The sequence below is a fragment of the Epinephelus lanceolatus genome, chromosome 15 (genome assembly GCF_041903045.1).
Source record: "Epinephelus lanceolatus isolate andai-2023 chromosome 15, ASM4190304v1, whole genome shotgun sequence".
NCBI lineage: Eukaryota > Metazoa > Chordata > Actinopteri > Perciformes > Serranidae > Epinephelus > Epinephelus lanceolatus.
In genome coordinates this window covers 25,106,040-25,125,076 of record NC_135748.1, presented here as the reverse complement: position 1 = coordinate 25,125,076, position 19,037 = coordinate 25,106,040, and the positions used below count along the sequence as shown (strand labels likewise).

At 41.7% G+C, this 19,037-nt stretch overlaps 1 protein-coding gene across 3 annotated transcripts in view; it reads right to left on the bottom strand.

The window, feature by feature from the left end:
- begain (brain-enriched guanylate kinase-associated) overlaps window positions 1–15,869 on the bottom strand; it is a 67,759-nt gene extending 51,890 nt beyond the window's left edge. The window contains exon 1 of one of the 3 annotated variants that reach the window (XM_078175080.1): window positions 15,722–15,869. Coding sequence is in view for 1 of the 3 variants with exons in the window: in XM_033642716.2 (XP_033498607.2) it covers window positions 15,418–15,440 (23 nt within the window). In the remaining 2 variants the exon portion in view is untranslated. Of the gene's footprint in view, window positions 1–15,417; window positions 15,538–15,721 lie in introns of those variants that run through there. The other 2 variants (XM_033642715.2, XM_033642716.2) reach the window with 2 other exon arrangements.
- Between the last annotated feature and the right edge of the window lie 3,168 nt (window positions 15,870–19,037).

Genomic DNA, 19,037 nt, shown 5'->3' with positions numbered 1-19,037 from the left:
GCCGCGTCAAATCATCTTTAAGTCTCGTTAATATTTTTGCTATGACTGTGGCAGAGGTACTGTGATAAGGGCAGAGGTGTTGACTGAAGTCATATGACTTGGACTCGAGTCAGACTCCAGTCACAAATTTGATGACTTTAGATTCAATTTGACAGAATAAAATAAAAAATAATAAAAAACTTGCAACTCAATTTCGACTTTAGTACGAATGACTCATGACTTCCCTGAGACTTAAATACTTAAAATACTTGGCAACTTCCCCCAAGCTCAAAGATTAAAAGTATGTTATATAAAAACTTAAGGCCACAAATGAGTTCATTTCTTCCCATTTCCTGAACTGACATATGTTAACCTTATTTACTCCCAGCAAGTGGATAACTAATTCTCTAGATCCACTTTGTTTAAACCAATCCAAAAGCATCCAGTCAACTTGCATGAGAGAACCGTGAAGAACATTACAAAACTAAGCGCCAGTTGGAAAAATTATTACAAAAGACAATTTTGCTCACGTACTGAAACTACATGGTGGTCAAGGAAAAATAAAATGCAATATCCTCCTGAGACCCTGTGTCCTCATATGAGGACATCACATTTTGGGTTTACATGACCTTATACTTCATTCTAATTAACTTAAGCCCCTTTTACACTGCCAGATTTTCTGCAAATATTGGGCCGTTTTGCCGGCAAGCTGCGAATGTTTAGACACACAGAGCCGGATTGGCGAGTTGATCCGAGGTGCCCAATTTTCCGCCTCGTAGGGTAGTCATATTGGCGGAACCCTTTTAGTTTAAAAAGACCGAGGCGGCCTTCCGCAACGGGAGGGGCTGTTGAAGACATGTGAGAGGAGCTGTTGATGACACTGCATGTGCGAGCCACTGGTGGTGGATGAACAGGAAACAGCTGATAGCAGGAATTAGCGAGCAGCTAGTAGCAAGAGGGAAACGCAAACCTGACAGACACTGTAAAGATGAGCAACTGGGGAGACAAAGAATTGCGCGCCCTCCATGTCCTCACAAACGAAGAGGCCATTAACCGTCAGATGACGGGGACGGTAAAGAGAACGGACCGACTTACGAGAGAATCGCCTAAGGACTGACCAGCTGCGGCTTCCCTCCCACGTCACTGTTTACGTCACACGCTGAGCTACACGTTTTGTTACTTGCTCACGCCCCCATTGCCCCGAAAAAGGCGCATTCTGTATAAACAAAAGTAGGTAGGCGGCATTTTGCCACACTTTTTATACTGCCAATGCTGAAAAAAGACTGATTGGGCTTTCCTGCAAATTTACACAATTCCTATCTAAAAAGGGCTTTAGACCTGTTGTATTCATCCGTGGACACTTTTTGTGCCATCTAGTGGTAGTATGAGCACAGTACACTAATCCATGTAAAAACAAGATGGCAGCCATCTCTGCCAAGTCAGTCTGCAGCCGATCATGTCACAAAAGGTCCAAAACCTGATCACATTTTATGATTGAAACTTGTTTATTCATGATTAATAATGTTTATAGTTTGATATGGCAACTAATTTGACCAATTTAAGCACCAGTAACAAGCTAAGACACTGTTAATTAGGAAGTACAAGTTTGAAGACATTGGGACTTTACTATCGTCTCATTTGAGGACATTGGGACTTAATTATCATTGACAATGTTTAGTGGTTTATAGCTGGGGGAAATTAAAAATGCATACAAAACAAAAGTTCTGGTCTATGCAAAACATGCAGGTCAAAAATTAGACAACAGACGGAGAAACGACAACTTCCAACAAACTTGTTTTAGCTCAAATACAAATTTTTAAAAGCAATCATGATTTTTTTAAATTCAATTTATTATTACTGTGTCTTTAAAATGGCGTATATTTGGTGAGGGGCACATTAAGACTTGTTGTTTGCAACTCAAAGTTTAGGGCTTTGGACTTACGAGTCTTGACCTGGAACCTGAGTACAAGGACTTGAGACTTGCTTGTAACTTGCAAAAGAATGACTTGGTCCCACTCTTGGATAAGGGAGTAAATCAGGAACTTGATGCACAGAAGTATCAGACCTGACCACGTTGTTGCAGGTGATGTCAAACACAGTTCAGGGCCATGCAGCAAATATGTTTGCATTCATTGTCTGGCTTTTTGACCATAATGCTGTTTTCCAACACAAAAAGCGCCTGGGGATAAATTAAACGATAATGAATAGCTTCCCCTGCTGCGCCGTGAATCATCAAACTCCCTCCAGCTCCTTCATGTATCCTTGGCCCTTTAAACAGGACGTCAGTCATAAGAATAAAGTTTCATTTGTGTAGAGTAGAAGTGTGTGTGTGCGTATGTGTGACAAGCTTCAGAGGAAACAGCATGCGTTCAATCAATTCTGACAATTTGTAGGCATATTTCACACTATTCCTGATCAGATCACATCACATCAGGGGGCCACAGCAGGAGTCACCACAAAGGAGCTTCCCCACATCTCACTGTGGTGTGTGCGTTTGTGTGTGTGTCGTGCAGTTCGCGGCCGGTTTGCTCTCTGACTAATTCAGAAAGGGGAAGCCTCGTATTGGCTTCAGCTGAGTTTTTGACACATTTTTACATAGAGTGAGGACAGACTTTGTCCCCCATTACTTACAATCAAAGCACGATAGGAGGGAATGTCTAGTATGAACAGGAGGAATAATTACAGCAATGTTCATATGAGCACCAATTGTTTAAAAATGAAAATTGTGAATCTTTTCTTAAGATCTTTTATCAGTAAAATGAACCCCCCTGATTAGTGTATTCATTTCTTTCAGTCCCTAATAAGCGAGTCAATACCATTTCCACCATTGTCTTTAAGCTAAGTGACATAAAGGCCATTGTGCCTCACTGGAAAAGCTTCACATGGCAGTAGACTGAGATAACGATAGAGCAGCTTTAGGAGCTGTACTGCACGTTAAATGGGGAGTAAATTGCAGCTCCATCTGTAACTTACTGCTGCCAGACCACACTTACTACAGTGTGCTGCTGGCAGTTCACAGCTCCTCATAGCCCAGTGTAAACCTGCTTTATTATGCTACGTAGTGCAATATATCTTTGCATTGACTGGATCGCCATCTGTCACAGCACAACATCAGATGCTGGATCTGTCTGGTTCGTCACGACAGAGGCTAGACAACAGGTTTCACTCTCAACTTTAAACATAATTTGGTAGCAAGTAATGTTATATATAGAGACTACATTTACTTGGGGAGTTGTGCAGATTTTATCAACATGTCTTCATATCTGATTGACAGAATAGGTTGTTCGTCAATGACTCCCAGAACAACGTAAATGAACGTTGGAAACTACCAGTGACAGGCGCATGTACTAATGGTCACAGTTCCAAACATGTGGTTAGTGTGTGAAGAGAGAGCTGAGCTGGAGGGCAAAGCTTTTGATTTTCTGGTACATCTATGTCCCAATCCTTGTCTATGGTCATGAGCTTAGGGTAATGACCGAAAGAATGAGGCCATGGATACAATTCGAGGGAGCTCTGAGTAGAACCGCTGCTTCTTTCTGTCGAAAGGGGTCAATTGAAGTGGTTCGGGCATCTGCTCAGGATGCCTCGTGGGCGCCTCCCATTAGAGGTGTTCTGGGCATGTCCAACTGGTAGGAGGCCCCAGGGCAGACCCAGAACACGCTGGAGGGATTACATATCTCATCTTGCCTGGGAACGCCTTGGGGTCCCCCAGGAGGAGCTGGAAAGTGTTGCTGGGGAGAGGGGTGTTTGGAATACTTTGCTCAGCCTTCGGATAAGCAGTTAAAATTGAGTTATATTGCACTCCAGACAACTCCAAGCTCGAAATTTCTGACCATCAACAAGAACAAATACATAACACCACTCAAAGTCAGAGTTCCTACTTGTACGGTCAGGGCAAATCCATCTACGCCAACTCCAAGAAGCATTTGTCTGACGTCACACAACAATGGCAGCACCCATGGAAGCACACATATCCTACTACAATAATTGTAGTAGGATAGTCAATGGCATATTCAAATACATTTACAAGTATAAAAGTGCGGTAAAGTAAAATGTTACCCCTTTTTTGTTGTTTATATATGCAAGGAGGCTGTACTGCTGAGAGTTCAGTTGTGTGTACCCTGGCCAAAACTAGATTAGTTTGTCACGGTCAGCCATGTTTTTTGCTGTTGTGCACCTGGAATGCCTAGAGGTCGGAAATTACAAATTTCAACTGGGACATTCAACCCTCCAGCTTTAATATGAACGCAGCATAAAGCACCAAAACTACTTCGTCAGTTTTAGAGAAGGTTCATGGTTTAGGTTAAAAATAAGTATGTTTGTTAAGTAACTTAAATTAAATAAGTAATTAAGCATGTTATGTACATGACCTAAGTTAGGTACCGTAAAACTTGTTAAAAAAAATTAGCAGCCTGGGCTATTATTTGCTTAAATTACTGAAATCAACAGGCCTATATTTGGGACAAGCGTCCCCGGCAAAGAACTTCTATAAAAATGAACTGCTTGTCAACCAGACCAGGCGTCTAACTGAGACAGGCCTTTATTTGTCAAAATGTGTAGCTACACCAGGCTAGTAAAAGGAACTGGGCATTTAATTGGGACCAGGCTTTTAACTGAAGTTTTTGTTACGAAAGTTATCTTACATACCTGAGTTACATAAGTCAATATTGCCTTCTGCTTTCACATGGCACAGGAACAGCGGTCTCCTGGGTGAAAGCCATGTTTGATTTTGTCGCTATTTACACTACAACACCTTTCCCCCTTTGCTTCTGTCATATTTACTACTGTCACTACAAGTTGCCACCTAAAAATAGACATATACAGTCAGGTCCATAATTATTTGGACAATGATACAGTTGTCATCATTTTGGCTCTGTACACCATCACAATGGGTTTTAAATGAAACAATGAATACCTGCTTAAAGTGCAGACTCTCAGCTTTCATTTAAGGCTTTTTTCAAAAATGTAGTATGAACCGTGTAGGAATGACAAGCATTTCTTCACACAGTCCCCCAACTTTAAGGGCTCATAAGTATTTGGACAAATTAACATAATCATCAGTTAAACAGTCAGTTTTAATACTTGGTTGCAAATCCTTTACAGTCAATGACTGCCTGAAGTGTTGGACACATAGGCATCATCAGATGCTGGGTTTCTTCCCTGGTGATGCTCTGCCAGCCCTTTACTGTAGCCGTCTGTACTTCCTGCTTGTGTTTTGGGTGTTTTGCCCTCAGTTTTGGCTTCAGCAAGAGAAACGCATGCTCAATTGGATTCAGGTCAGATGATATGACTTGGCCATTGCAGAACATTCCACTTCTTTGCCTTAAAAATGTCTTTGGTTGCTTTTGCAATATGCTTCAGGTCAATGTCCATCTGCACTGTGAAGCATCGTCCAATGAGTTTTGAAGCATTTGGTTGAATCTGAGCAGATAATGGTGCCCCAAACACTTCAGCTTTTTTCAACCCATTGTGGTGGTGTACAGAGCCAAAATGATGACAACTGTATCATTGTCCAAATAATTATGGACCTGAGTATATATATGGGTCATAATGAGCTGCTTGCACAGACGACCTTCACAACTATTGTTTTGTTTGGGGTATGAAGGTCTGAATTTACATGCAAGTCAGTTTACCAGTTAAGGGAAGAACTGCATGTCTGTGAAAACATTTGGATGTTTTCTGTGTCTATGGGGGGGCTTGAAAAAGAGAGGATATAAAGCCTGTGTTTCAAACTTACATGGTTGTTTTCTAAGCAAGGAAAGTCTAGTAAAACTATCTGAAGTTGCATTATGGAAAGTCTAGGATCCTCCTTACTAGAAACTAAAAGTCAGACTTTCTAATCGGCCTCTTGCAAGTCACCCAACCTTATGGACGTGTTCAGTTGTTGGGGTACACTTTTAAGTACTCTGCTTTTCCTAACTTTGTGTCAGTAAATTGGTTTCTCCAGCGCAGTGTAAACAGGTTAATCAAGTTTCCTTTAAAGGCTAATGTACCGAGAGAACCTGGTGAACAGGAGATTAACAGTAGTTTAAGCAAGTTTCTTAAAGGTTTTTAAAACTCCATAGTAACCCTTAGTCAAAGGAGTCCTTGTGAAAAAAAAACACAAAAACTTATCGTAAAGAGACAGGAAGTTGAAAAGAGTTTCAACTTCCTGTCTCTTTACGATAAGTTTTTTGACCTGAAAAGAGTCCTGATTCAGGTTTTAGGTTTCTGTCAATGTCATACGATGTTGTGTAAAATTTTGACCTCAGGTTGGGTTTCTCTCCTTGAGTTTGCTGATCACTTGTGTCAATGCATTTCACATTTTGCAAGTAGATATAGGCAGCCTGGTCTCACCCCTAGGGCATCACGATATGCTGCCCTGGGGGACAGCAGACTTTGACCTAGGTCAGGGGTTGGCAATCTTTACTATGAAAAGAGACATTTTTGGCCAAAAAAGGGGAAAAAAAATCTGTCTGGAGCCACAGAGCATATTTGAGCCTTATAATGAAGGTATCAAAATTAGCCTAGCAGCATTACTAATGGTTCCAAATGAGCATTCATTAATATCCGTTACCACAAGGTGGCTCCTTTGCAGTGGGCTATTCATGAATTTTTGCTATTTTAACTTTGTAGTGTTGGGTTAGGCCTCCCTTACTTCAGAATGGGAGTCTGGGGACATTCGTCTTGCGTTTTGTAATAGAAATGGGCAGGGATATCCAGACCACGTAACGACGTGCCATAGGTACGGCACGTGTGTTACATGTAACAGAGACGTTGCAGCTCTGCAATATGGCTGAATCAAATGAAATCATATCCATTTTAATCTCTTCTTGCGATGCACTGAACACTTCCTTTTCTATTGTTCTACGGACAACAATTCGGGGAACAGCAATTCCGGTGTAGGCGGGTGTAAGGCAAAGCTAATCAGCTGTTGGTCGAGGAAGTACAGAAGTACACGGATTTGGATCCAATCACATCACTGCCGCTGGGAGCCAGCACTAGTTCTATTACAACTTTCCCTTATGGGAATGTCCACAGACGACAGAGTCAGCCAGCGTGCTGATGTCATCGGTGTCTGTGTAAAAGACTATGTGGGCAGTAGAAGCAAGCAAATCTGTCTGCACATTACTCTGTTTTCCTTTTTAGAATTTGGAATCCATAATTAGCCGAGCTAGAGAGAGTCAAGATGAGCTACCGCCATTGAGGTTTGGCAAAATTTAGAGGAAAAGGCACTAGGTCGTAGATGTACGATGCACAATTTAGTTGAAGAAATGTCAAGACATTTTTTTAATTGGTGTATAGGCTAGACATTTTTACAACCAGAGAATGTAAAATCACTTTAGGCCTGTATAATAATTATGTATAAAAAATAATAATATTAAAAAAGAAGTTATGTACTTCCATAGGGAGCCACTGTAAAGGGGATAAAAAAGGGGATAAAGAGCCATATGTGGCTCCAGAGCTGCAGAGCGCCTACCCACCAAGGAGAACAGTGTTTGGAACCAGCAAAGTGCATTTATTGCTGTGTTTGTGCCTCTCAAAGCTGAGTGTTTTTGAGTGACATCCGCCATCTTTTACAAATCCTAACCAAGTAGTTCTGTTGCCTAAACCTAAATGCGGACCCATTCTTCCTACTGACGCCTTCTGCGTCAAAATACAATGCAAAAGGCTGCCTCCAGCATCATTGTAGTAACGTTTAGCGGCAAAATTCGACGAGTAGTGATGAGATCATGTTGCTATAGAATGTCCAGTGGGAAGACAAAAGACACTCAATAGTGGATAAAATAAAGGCAAAATATAGCTTCAGATTGCAGGTTGTGTTTGGGTCTCAAATATGTGGTACAAGTCCCCGTGAAGAACTCTCTGCACATACAGTGCTGGTACAGTCAGCATGGAGCCCTGGGCTAAAACACCAACTTCATCCTTTTTTCTGTGCTTCTACAATAATGTCACTGTATGAAATAAAATCTGCCAGAAATGTTTTCCTGAAAGACTGAAACATGCCCCAGAGACAGAGAGCTTTAAATCACAATTCCCTCTCAATTCAACAAGCTTTTTAAGAATTCTGAAAATGGAGACAATGTAGAGCTGAACCACCTGGTTGTCTAAAATTACACTCTTATCTTTATCAATAACACAATGGTGTGACATTATGATCTGAAGAGGTTTCTCTCGACATTGAGCAAGTTTCTTTATGTGTGAAAGATGAAAACAATCCTTGAAACCTCTTCTAAATATTGACAAAACTTCAGAGTTGGCCTTGACTATAAAAAAATAAACATGGATGCAAGTGATAGAGTTCAGATTCATCACGTCACCTAAAATTCTAAAGATGTTTCTCCTCTCATCAATAACAACAACTCCAGCTCTCCTAAATTTAATTTCTTTTCTAGCTCAAGGCACCACTGTGAGATCTCTTTAAATCTCCACTCTTACTTTCTTTTTACAATCACTGCCTGGGTATTAAAAACTGGGGCGGTTTCAAAAAGCTGAAATTAATAAACTTGATAGAGATTTTATGTTTCATATTGCTGTATCTGTTATGTATTAACATAATGTGCCCTCTGTCTCTCCTTCTGTCTGTGTTTTTTGATATAAAGCAGACAATATTATGGCTCCAGAGCTACACAGTGCCGCGGGCCAGCAGTTCATAGTGCTCTTCACCCCTTCATAACCTTTCAAACAAGCAGCAATAGTCAGACACAGAGACAGAGAGAGAGGAGAGAGAGAGGTGGCGCACTGAAAAGATGACTCACACAATTTATACATTGCGTGTAAGACCACAGCCTGAGTTAAGATTTCTCCATTGTTAAAAATTCTGTCAAAGAGAGTGAGTTCAGTCCTCGCTGAGGTTGCCACGACAACACAGTCGTGACATACCTGTGCTCCCTCGCCTGGCGGAGGACAAGAAGTAATAGCCTCACAGACTGTTGAGATATAACACCATGCAGACAGAGAAGTGTTTTAAGGATTTAACTGGGAGACAACTGATGCTGCTGATTTACTGGTTAATACCTATATTTACTGTGTATATATGATACTTAGTACTTGTTTTTTTTATTCTTTATGCTTCATTTTGCATATAGTAAATGCTCATACTGTAGTATTCTAGTTTAAAACCGACCCCAGATGCAGACTGGCCAATCATAACGTAGCATCAGACCGGCTCAGACCAGGGTCTGACAACAACACAGCTGTGCTCCATTGACTCTAATGCAATCGTTTCAGATTTCCTTCATTTTCAGGCTGGTTTTGTTGATTTAGAGCTAAATGTTGTGTCTGGGGCACGTCGTGTATTAATGATACTCGTTACCTGGAGAGGTTGGAAAAAGGTATACGTTTCTTCCCTGTTCCAAAACCAAAATCAGACCCTGAAAAGTGTAGGGTTAGCTAGCTAGCTACTGAAGATATAGCCTACTGAATGTATACACATGCTGCTTTTGCTTTGTAATGATTACAATAGTGCTAAAAGGCCGACCCTGCTGTACAGGAACCAGTGAAGGGAAGCAGGGAAACTTTGCTGATATTCAACCAGCTCTGTGTCATCGCAGTGTGTGCAGATGAATGTTGTTTGACTTCCCCCAGAGATCCCTGCCCGTCAGGTGGTGGAGGTCCAGGTGCTGGCAGCGACCAAACACCGTTCATCTGCACACACTGTGATGCCACACAGCTGGTTCAATACCAGCAAAGTTTCCCTTTATATTCATTGTCTTGTGTGGCGATCAGCAGTGATGTGGTGGTTCACTTTTACACTGTGATCTGTAGCCTATAGTTTGGCTTTAGCTTCTAACTGTCTTTGTCTTTTTAACCTGTTGTTGCTGCTGAGTCAGTTTGACATCCTGGATATATCCTTCAAACACAGACTGTAGACCCCTCTGTCTGCTTCTCTCTGGAATCACTGTTTCATTTTTCCAAAAATATGATAGTATTTCTTCAGGGAGTGCAGTTAGTTACAGTGTGGGCTCCATGCTTACTGCGACAGCTTGTTGGACCATCACAAAGGGGTGGGGCTTAGTGAAAGGTCAATCACTGGATGGCTTACCATGAAACATAGTACTTAGACATTTCCACCCCCGTCAGGATAAACTGTAGCCTAAAAAAACTCTCATTTCGCAATTTTATCAGGTCACAAATTTGATTTGTCAAATAATTTGTGACCAAATACCTGTAAAACTAATGACATTCCCATCACCCTCAGCTTTACTTTAACTACAGAAGTATCTTATCTGTAGTTGCTCCAAAGCTTTATGTGTAGTAAACCTAAATCAGCAGAAACATACTTAACTGCGAATAAGGTGAACTTCGTAGCAAACAGTTGCCTAAATACACATTTAGCAGACACGTAGTAGCATTTGTTTGAGGTCGTATTTCTGCCCGCTTGATAAACGCAAGTCCAATGTTGACTCTATTTTTAGCTCTGTATCTGGTGTCTATCAGCTCATGGGGGAAATATTTGGCTCTCTGTGTTCACCAGCGAGTTGATATCTCTGTCTGTCTGTTGCGGGCTGGAAAACAAACACAATGAGCCAAAATATGCTAAAAGCTTTGAAGAGTTGAGGGGAAGTGCAGATAATTACGTCATGATTTCGGTGCCGTTAGAGCAATTGTCTGTGCCTCTGTGTGTTTGGCGGCAGGATTATGGGAAAACTTTGTTAAACTTGCAATATATGCACACGGCTCTCACCTTGGATGTCACTAGCAAACATGGCTGAGCTGAAAAGGCGGCAGCTTGCAATGAAGTGCAAAGATTGGCAACAGTGGTGATAGAGCAGGAAGTCTCAATGGGGGTTAGCTGACACTCACCAGGACGATGGACCAAGGATGGGCATTGTGCTTTGGTGATGACGCTATCCCTACCCATGATGGTGGGGACAGCGTTATCAGCGGTAGCCGTTGTATGAGCACCACCGGCATTCTGCCATGGCGGATGTCTGTACTCTCCGACTGCCCTTCTAGTTCTCACTAGGTTTGGCACTGCAAGTGACTCCTTTCCCATGAGTGCAGTCATGTCGATTGTTGATATAAAAATATTGATTATAGTTGCTGTAAGAAGGTACAGTCTATGTTGACATTGCCAGTGTCCACAAAAATGTTTACAAGTACAATTTCAGTGACTGCAAAACAGCAAATTAACACACACGTCACACTCTTATCTACGAAAAAATCTATCTTACATCCAAACATAACAGAGGATTTCATAAACTAATCATTCTAAATTCAGAGACTACTGTTTATATGATCCTGCCCCTCCACAGCATACAGTGGCACAGCTCAGCACTGCAGAGCACAAAGAGGTACAAAGGGCCACGACGACAAAATTTCGCCTTTGAAGAAAGGATCCTGCACTTTTCACCTTCCAGGCTTTTCCCCTTTATCATCACAGCCCAGATTGGACATCTGGCAATCCTCCATGCATTACACTGCAGGAGGCGTCCAGAGGTTAGTGAGCTTTGTGTGCATGTAGGCTAAACATATGGCAGCATGCACAGCCCTCCAGGGTGCAATGGAGTATTTATTGAGGTGTAATGGGTGCAATAGGTGCACAGTTTGTTCAACATGTAGCTTGTAAGATTTCTGTGTTTGTGTTTGTTTGACAAAAAGCCTCTTGTCAGGTGAAGCAGCATGTTTTTTTGTTGTTTTTTTTGTAGCCCGACACACAACAGAGTCCGGAGAACAAATTATTGTTGATGTAATAGAAGCAGTCTCTGAACCATGACCCTGAACAAGCAAGATCAGGGCTGAAGCTAATGCATTAATGAGCTGCAAGAACAAAGAAAGAATACATCATCAGAGCTAAAATAGCCTGTGTAGGGAGAGCGAGATCAAGTTAAAACCCACGTGCTGAAGAGCTCTATCCTCTGTATTTTATATGTGACATTAAAATGCCACTCGTCCTACTTCTCTGACATACAGCACATGCATTTCGTGTTTATAAGACACTTAAGGTTTACTATACGAGCGCTCTGGAGGCTTATGTTGCTCCGCTGACCCTGTCCTGTTGGCTTTGACAGAGCCTTATAAATGCTGTGTGGCAGACAGGCATATCTCCAATAGTCCAGGGAGCGACGAGGGTGGTGGGGTGGGAAGTCAAAGAGAGAAGGGGTCTTAAGACTTAGCCATGTGACTCACAGGGGTATGAATAAGAGAATACAGATACATGTGCACACTCAAAGACAAACCCTTGGGTGTGCTCCAAGGCAGATCCCTCATCCACCACTTCCAGATGCTACAGTAGTCCACCCTCACAAATGACTCCTGCATAAATCTGTGCTTGCATCGTCCCGGAAATAATTAGACAGAAGAATGAGAGAGCAGGGAGGTGGTAAACTGCTTCGGGCTAACCTGGCGGGAGCCTTCATATGGCATCTGCTTTTGGATGCTACGTGCCTTGCTTAGGGAAATACGAGGATGAACAAACAAAGCCTCTTTAGGCATATTCCTCAAAGTCTGAGAGAAGCCCAGTGGGCTATAGTGTGATGTCTCCCAGGGGCTGGTGCAGGAGGCAAAGCGAATCATGGGTAGATACAGCTGATGAAGGTGAGCTGAAACATTTGTAAAGACCTAATTAAAAGTCACAGCAAGTCAAGTGAAGCCAATACAACTTTTTTTTCCCTCTCAATGCTTTTTAATGAGCTCGCTGTTTGTACTTTTTTAATCACTCTTCCGTCCTTGGTTTATGCAAAACCAAACTCGGCAGCTATGACTGTAATAGTATATGCTCTTACAGTATGTAAAGAAAGACACTTGGAGTCATTAAAACTCACTGAATTCTTTAACAGCTGGGACGAAGACTATTTTTTCTTCATGCTTACAGAAAGTCAGCCTTTAAGAGATGTAACATTTTCATCTGTCAGTAAGCAGTTATCGTTTGACTTAGAGGGTTGCGTCGGTATTTTTGGACCCTATTTCCCATGCTTTTGTGTCCAAGTGACTAAAGGAGACAACAATTTTTTAAATTAATGCCGGCAGCTGTGAAACAGGTGGCAATGTAATCCAAGGCAATAGCGAACTGTCATGCATGTCCTCTAAAAGTGATTGTTTTTGCCACTGACAGGCTCAGACAGAGAAATAAAATGTTTGTCTTTACCTTTCGCCTTATCTGATCTGTTTGCTATTGTGTCTTGCCAAGTCTCAAGATCAACTAAAAGTAAAGAAAAACATTTTATTTCTCCATAGGGATGCTTTCCATAACGTTGTCAGACACTTGTAATGCCAATCGGAGCCTGTCAGTGGCAAAAACAAGCACTTTTTAAGAGGATATGCATCACAGTGTGCTGTTGCTGTTATTATAAGTAGATATATATTTATAAGCAATGGACTCTAGTGTCGTCTGCTTTGTGTCGATATGAAGAGGCCAAGACTGCGGATATCGTTGGAGGTGATCTCCGTTTATTCCTGACAACTCTGACAGCAAGAGGTGAAAACGAAATCCTCTGTCAATTACGACCATATTACTCAAGCAGCTCTTCCATGGAGTACAACAGCAAAAGAGTAGAGGGAAGGCGAGGACACCCCTTTACAGGTGAGGTACCCCCAAAGGTGAACGTAGGGGTACAGAAACTGGGTATCAGACGTTCCACATATTGACTATGGAGGTCTGAGCGTGTCACGTAATGACAACTGAAACAAATTTTGTGTTATTAGTACACTTTATCACACATATTACTGCTGTATAATTGACTCTGTTACATATAGTTTCAATTATCTACATTAAAAACGAACTGAAAAATACTGAAAATGTCATAAAAACTGACTTCATTCTCTTCTTCTTCTCTGTGCTCATCCTACTGTGCGTTCTGCATGTAAAGACTGAGTTTGTCCTGTTCTATCAGAGCGCAATGAACTCAATTTCGTTGGCATCGATCCAATTCAGCTTACAAGTAAAGAAAGTACAAGGAAAACAGCCCTTGGTGATAAGCTTTGGCTTATTATTTACAACAAGAATTCAATTCAATTCAATTTTATTTATAAAGCCCAATATCACAAATCACAATTTGCCTCACAGGGCTTTACAGCATACGACATCCCTCTGTCCTTAAGACCCTCACAGCGGATAAGGAAAAACTCCCCAAAAAAAACCCCTTTAACGGGGAAAAAAAAAAAAAACGGTAGAAACCTCAGGAAGAGCAACTGAGGAGGGATCCCTCTTCCAGGACGGACAGACGTGCAATAGATGTCGTACAGAACAGATCAGCATAATAAATTAACAGTAATCCATATGACACAATGAGACAGAGAGAGAGGGAGAATCATTTCAGAAAAGTGAGGAGGAGCAGAACATGGTGTGCTGCTGGGGTTTGGTGGAGCTGATGATTTGTTTGGACAGCCTTCAAGACTTTCTACTTTTATTGGATTCATTTAAGCGTTTGGCTGTTGGAGTGACCAAATATTTCTGGCGAGGTTTGGTTGTATCACCAAAAAATAAATGAATGAATTATGGTTAAAATATTCTTGACAGGTTGATTAAAATGTAGTAGTTGTAAATGCCACATACAGCACTGTAGCAAAGCTTAGGATACTTTTAAGTCATGATACGTTAATTACAAGCAATCATTGTTTTTTCCTCACAAAATAATTAAAGCTCTTCCCATTGCACAGGAAGTTTGAAACTCACTTCAAAGACCTAAAGTTTCCCTCTGGACAGCACCTTATCCGAAGTGCTGTTTGCTTTAATTATGTAACAGGAAGCAGCCATCATCTCCCAAAAATCAATGTTTCCTCACTTGCTGGAGGTGAAAGCAATTAACTTTTAGATGTTATGATCATGTTATGCTGACATGCAGATTATAGAGGCCACCTAAAGGCAACATATGGAGCAAGACTTCACGATTCGCTCCCTGAAATACGAAGCAATCAACTCATCAAGTAAAATACAACACTATGGATTTACCCTTGTCTCTCGCTCTTAATCTATACAAGGTGAGGAGTTTGGTTTAATGAGAACAACTTTTTCTCTCATGATGCGCTTGTTCAGCCATAATTGCCTCTCTGTGGTATCATCTTGCCCAGCGAATGAATATGAGAGTTAATTGAGGGCTGTGAAAACATTTGCCGCCTCATTATTCTCACGCCAATAAAAATCCAAATGACAGCTGAATCGACTGAGAGGAAGAAAAAAAAAAACACAACGCAGATTTACTTCAACTAAAACCAAACAGTCTTCAGCAGCCTTCACTTCTTCTGCTGCAGAGATTACGGTGACAAAAAGCTCCAGTTTACTAGAACACGCTGCACAACATGTATTCATATTCTCCAAACATACTGCACTGTTGAATGCACAGCAGTCCACCCAACCCTTTTGTGAAAGCGCTCAGACTATGCAACACATGGATAGAATGGCACCAACAGCTACTCACAACAGTCATTATTTTCATAAGTGTGGCAAAGCAACTACACACACTTATCTCAGAGCAGCAAATAAAGCCAGGCATGCACTTCTCCTCTTTTTCGCCTTACCGTTTATATGCTTTTCGCCTCATTTTCAGCAGATAAGATCACAATATTCATGTGCCTGTGCATCCCCTCAGAGCGGCATGCATTTAGAAAAAGCCTCCTCTAATTCTGACTGGAGACAGGCTGGTAGGCAGAGAGAGAGAGAGGGGGGGGGGGGGGCTGAGCATTGAATGGAGCAGGAGGAGGTGTATGGGAAGAGGAGGGGTTACTGGAGTGATGGAGAGAAGGAGAAGGAGAGAGAGGTGTGGTGGTGGCGGTGGTGGTGTCACTGCCAGGAGCAGAGGTGGTAAAAGTGAAAGGGGCTCACCTCGTGTCATGCTGCATCTCTCCATCAGATTCCTGATAGGAAGAGAAGAAGAGAGGGTGAAATGATTAGATTTATTTATCAAGCAGATTTATCTGGCGCCGCCGCTGCCACTGCATGCTGTGGAGTGTCTCTTATCTGGTGTTTAACGAGCTCTCAGAGCGGCTACGTCTCAGCAAACAAATATATCCATTATTTCTCGCTCCCTCACATACACACATGTATCAGTATTGAGAGCATTAAGTGACGGCGGGAGGAGGGAGGGAGACAGAGCAAGAAATGACAGATTAACAGTGCAAAAGAAAAATGCTGTGTGCTGCAGAAATGAAAAGAAAGTGCCCAGGGGTGAGAGGCAGACTTACATGCTGTAAGAAAAACACAAGATGAATGATAGAAAATGGAAAGTTCCAGCAGGAAAAGCAAGAAGGCAAACAAACCCGAGTAATTGAATGTATTAAAGTCAGTTCAAAACAACAGTTTAACATTATACAGTTCTTGGCTTTCTTGCTGAGAGTTAGATGAGAGGATTGATATAATTCACATGTTTTAACTTTAAAGGTCCAGTGTGTAGGATTCTGGGGTGTCCACATACCATGTGCAAGGTTCCCTGGGTGTGTTGGTTGTTGATGTTCTGGGACACCATGTCAAGCTCTGCCTGTTACATGCATTGTCTTCTTTCAAGATAGACTTCTGTTTTCACAGGAAATTTAACGTTTACATTCAGTCTCTTTCAGAATACACGCACTACATCTACATACAACGCTACAACACCACTAACTGGCGTTAGGGTCAGGGTTAGGCAGGTCCATGCCATACTGCCATGTTATACAGTAGCCCAGAACGGACAAATCGAACACTGACTCTAGATAGGGCTATTCCCATTTTCCAGCCACAATATTTCTCCTTAATACTTAACACATAAGAGAATTCTCAGTGCTGTAACTTTACTCCAAGATTCCAGCAAATCCTATACACTGGACTTTCAAGCCCAGTTCAGACCAAAGATTCATGACGTGACAAGCTGAAACATGCAACTACTTGCAATGCACCGTTCTGCAACGTTCTAAAAGCCTACCGGTTCACACCAATGCAACTAGATGAGTTGGTGTATCATCTCTATACAACTCTCTATACTTTCGTTCTGATTTCCAGCTTTTCAGGCTTATTTTGTGGCTGAATATAATTTGTAGCTTCTTAAAATATCAATGAGGATAGTGATAGTGAGATACTGGCTACAGCTGCATTTGTAGTAGTGATGAAACGGTGAAAAACAGAAACAAAACGAGCATGAGATGGACTGTAGCCAATTGGCTGTAGAAACAGATGACGTGGTTTACGCTGGCCAGCTGAGTTGCACGTGACAACATCAGCCAGCTTGAGTCAAGCTCAGACCGGCCAGTTCACACCACTGCAACTTTTCTCTGTAATGATCTAAAACAATTTTGTCTTGTCACGAATCATTGAACTGGACTATAAGTACAAAGCTACATACCACCTGCACAGCAGCCTGTTAGCTTAGCATAGCCGAAACACTGGAAATAGTTGGCCTGGCTCTGTCAATAAATAGCAAAAAAAAACGGTCTACTGGCACCTCTAAACCTCACCAATAAACAGATGATATTCTTTTCTCAAAATTAAAAGGTGTGGTTTTACAAGACTTATGGGGGGCAAGCTAGCTGTTTTCGACACCCCAGGTATTACCCGGCTCATCCACATCACTGGGCCCGTAGAGCAAATGCTCTAGAGACTTTGCCAGCCAAGTGTCTAACTTCTGCCAGCCGAGCCGTCTACTTCTGGTTTAGCCCTTCACCATTCTCGGAACCCATCGGCTGCATTTGGCTTCTGACTTCCGGCAGACGGCGATACAGCCTCTGGGGGCAGACCCCCGATTTTTTGGCATTCCGGTTTGATTTGGGCGGAGGAGGCGAATTTCCGTTTCTGACTTCCGTTTATATATAAGTAAATATGCTGAACCATTGCAATGGATTCAGAGTTTGCAGTGACGCCAATTATGTTCCGCCTTGTTAGTTCACCGCACCGTTTAACCTGGCAACAACTGCAGCCGGTTCTTCCGCCCTTCTTCCGGAGGCAAGATCTCCGGGGTTTGCCTACAGACTCTACATTCACTGAATATAGAGTCTGTATATAGAGACTAGCCCTTCACTAACTTGAACAGGGATAAAATGATGTAATTGTGTAGCTCATGTAGACTTTTAATATGTTATCAGACCGAACTGATCAAATCCTGATAATGACATGATCTGTTATGACACTCAAAGAAAATATATCTCATAATTTACACACATCTCTTTTTCAGTGTAAGTCTATTGGAAAAGTATTTTTGCACCCAGTGGAATCACATGATGGACCCAAGAGAGTTGTAGTTACACGGCTTCACCACTATGTCAAATTGGCTTCAAAGTCCGGTGTGCTTCCTAGGGGCCTCACCGAAAAAACATCTATATAGGTCAACTGTACAACAGCTTATACTTAACTGCGTTTATTGAAAGTCGGCATCCTCTAGTGGCCATAGTAATTATTATGGGAGCAGAAGAGGAAGTGAGGTGACATAGTATAAAAAGTGACTAAGTCTGTGTAATGTTAAGATGAAAGAAGTTCCTGTAGGGTGGGCAGGAAGTGTGGTGGATAGGTTCAAACAAACATAGGACTTTCACCCAGGAAACCCAAAGTCAACTTTGATTAAATAACAATGTATCATAGTATGCTAGTATGTGTAGCATACTACAGCAGGAACATATGTGACATGACAGATGGGATGTGATGTTATAAAAGTACTTACTTAAAGCCAAATAATGATGTTTTTTCTAAACCTATTCACCTAGTTTTGTTGCCTAAACCTATACACAAAGTTTTACAATGTAATGGTAACCGTTTAACAACGCTAAGAAAGCTTTAAACACTGCAACTTTTTGGACGGTCATATGTGCTGTTTTGGATGTCAGTGGAATTGAATCTATTCTGTTGTTTAGGTTTGAGAGAGCATTGGGAATACAAATAATGTGTGAATCTCAAAATGTATATCCCCAAACTCATTTATATAAGACAAACAACATTTAAAATATCACACAAGATGGAGGTGACACCACCTCAGTTATGCTCCATCATGTTTTCATATGTGTATCCGCGTATAGAGATGAATGTGAGAACGGGTCCTTGTTTGCACACATTCATTTGTTACACATGAATTATGCATGACATGGATTTCACAAACGCATTTACATTTTCACTTGGGCTTAATTCTTTGGTGCAGAACCAATTACTCAATGCATTCCCTGGACCACAATCGACATGGCGGAGC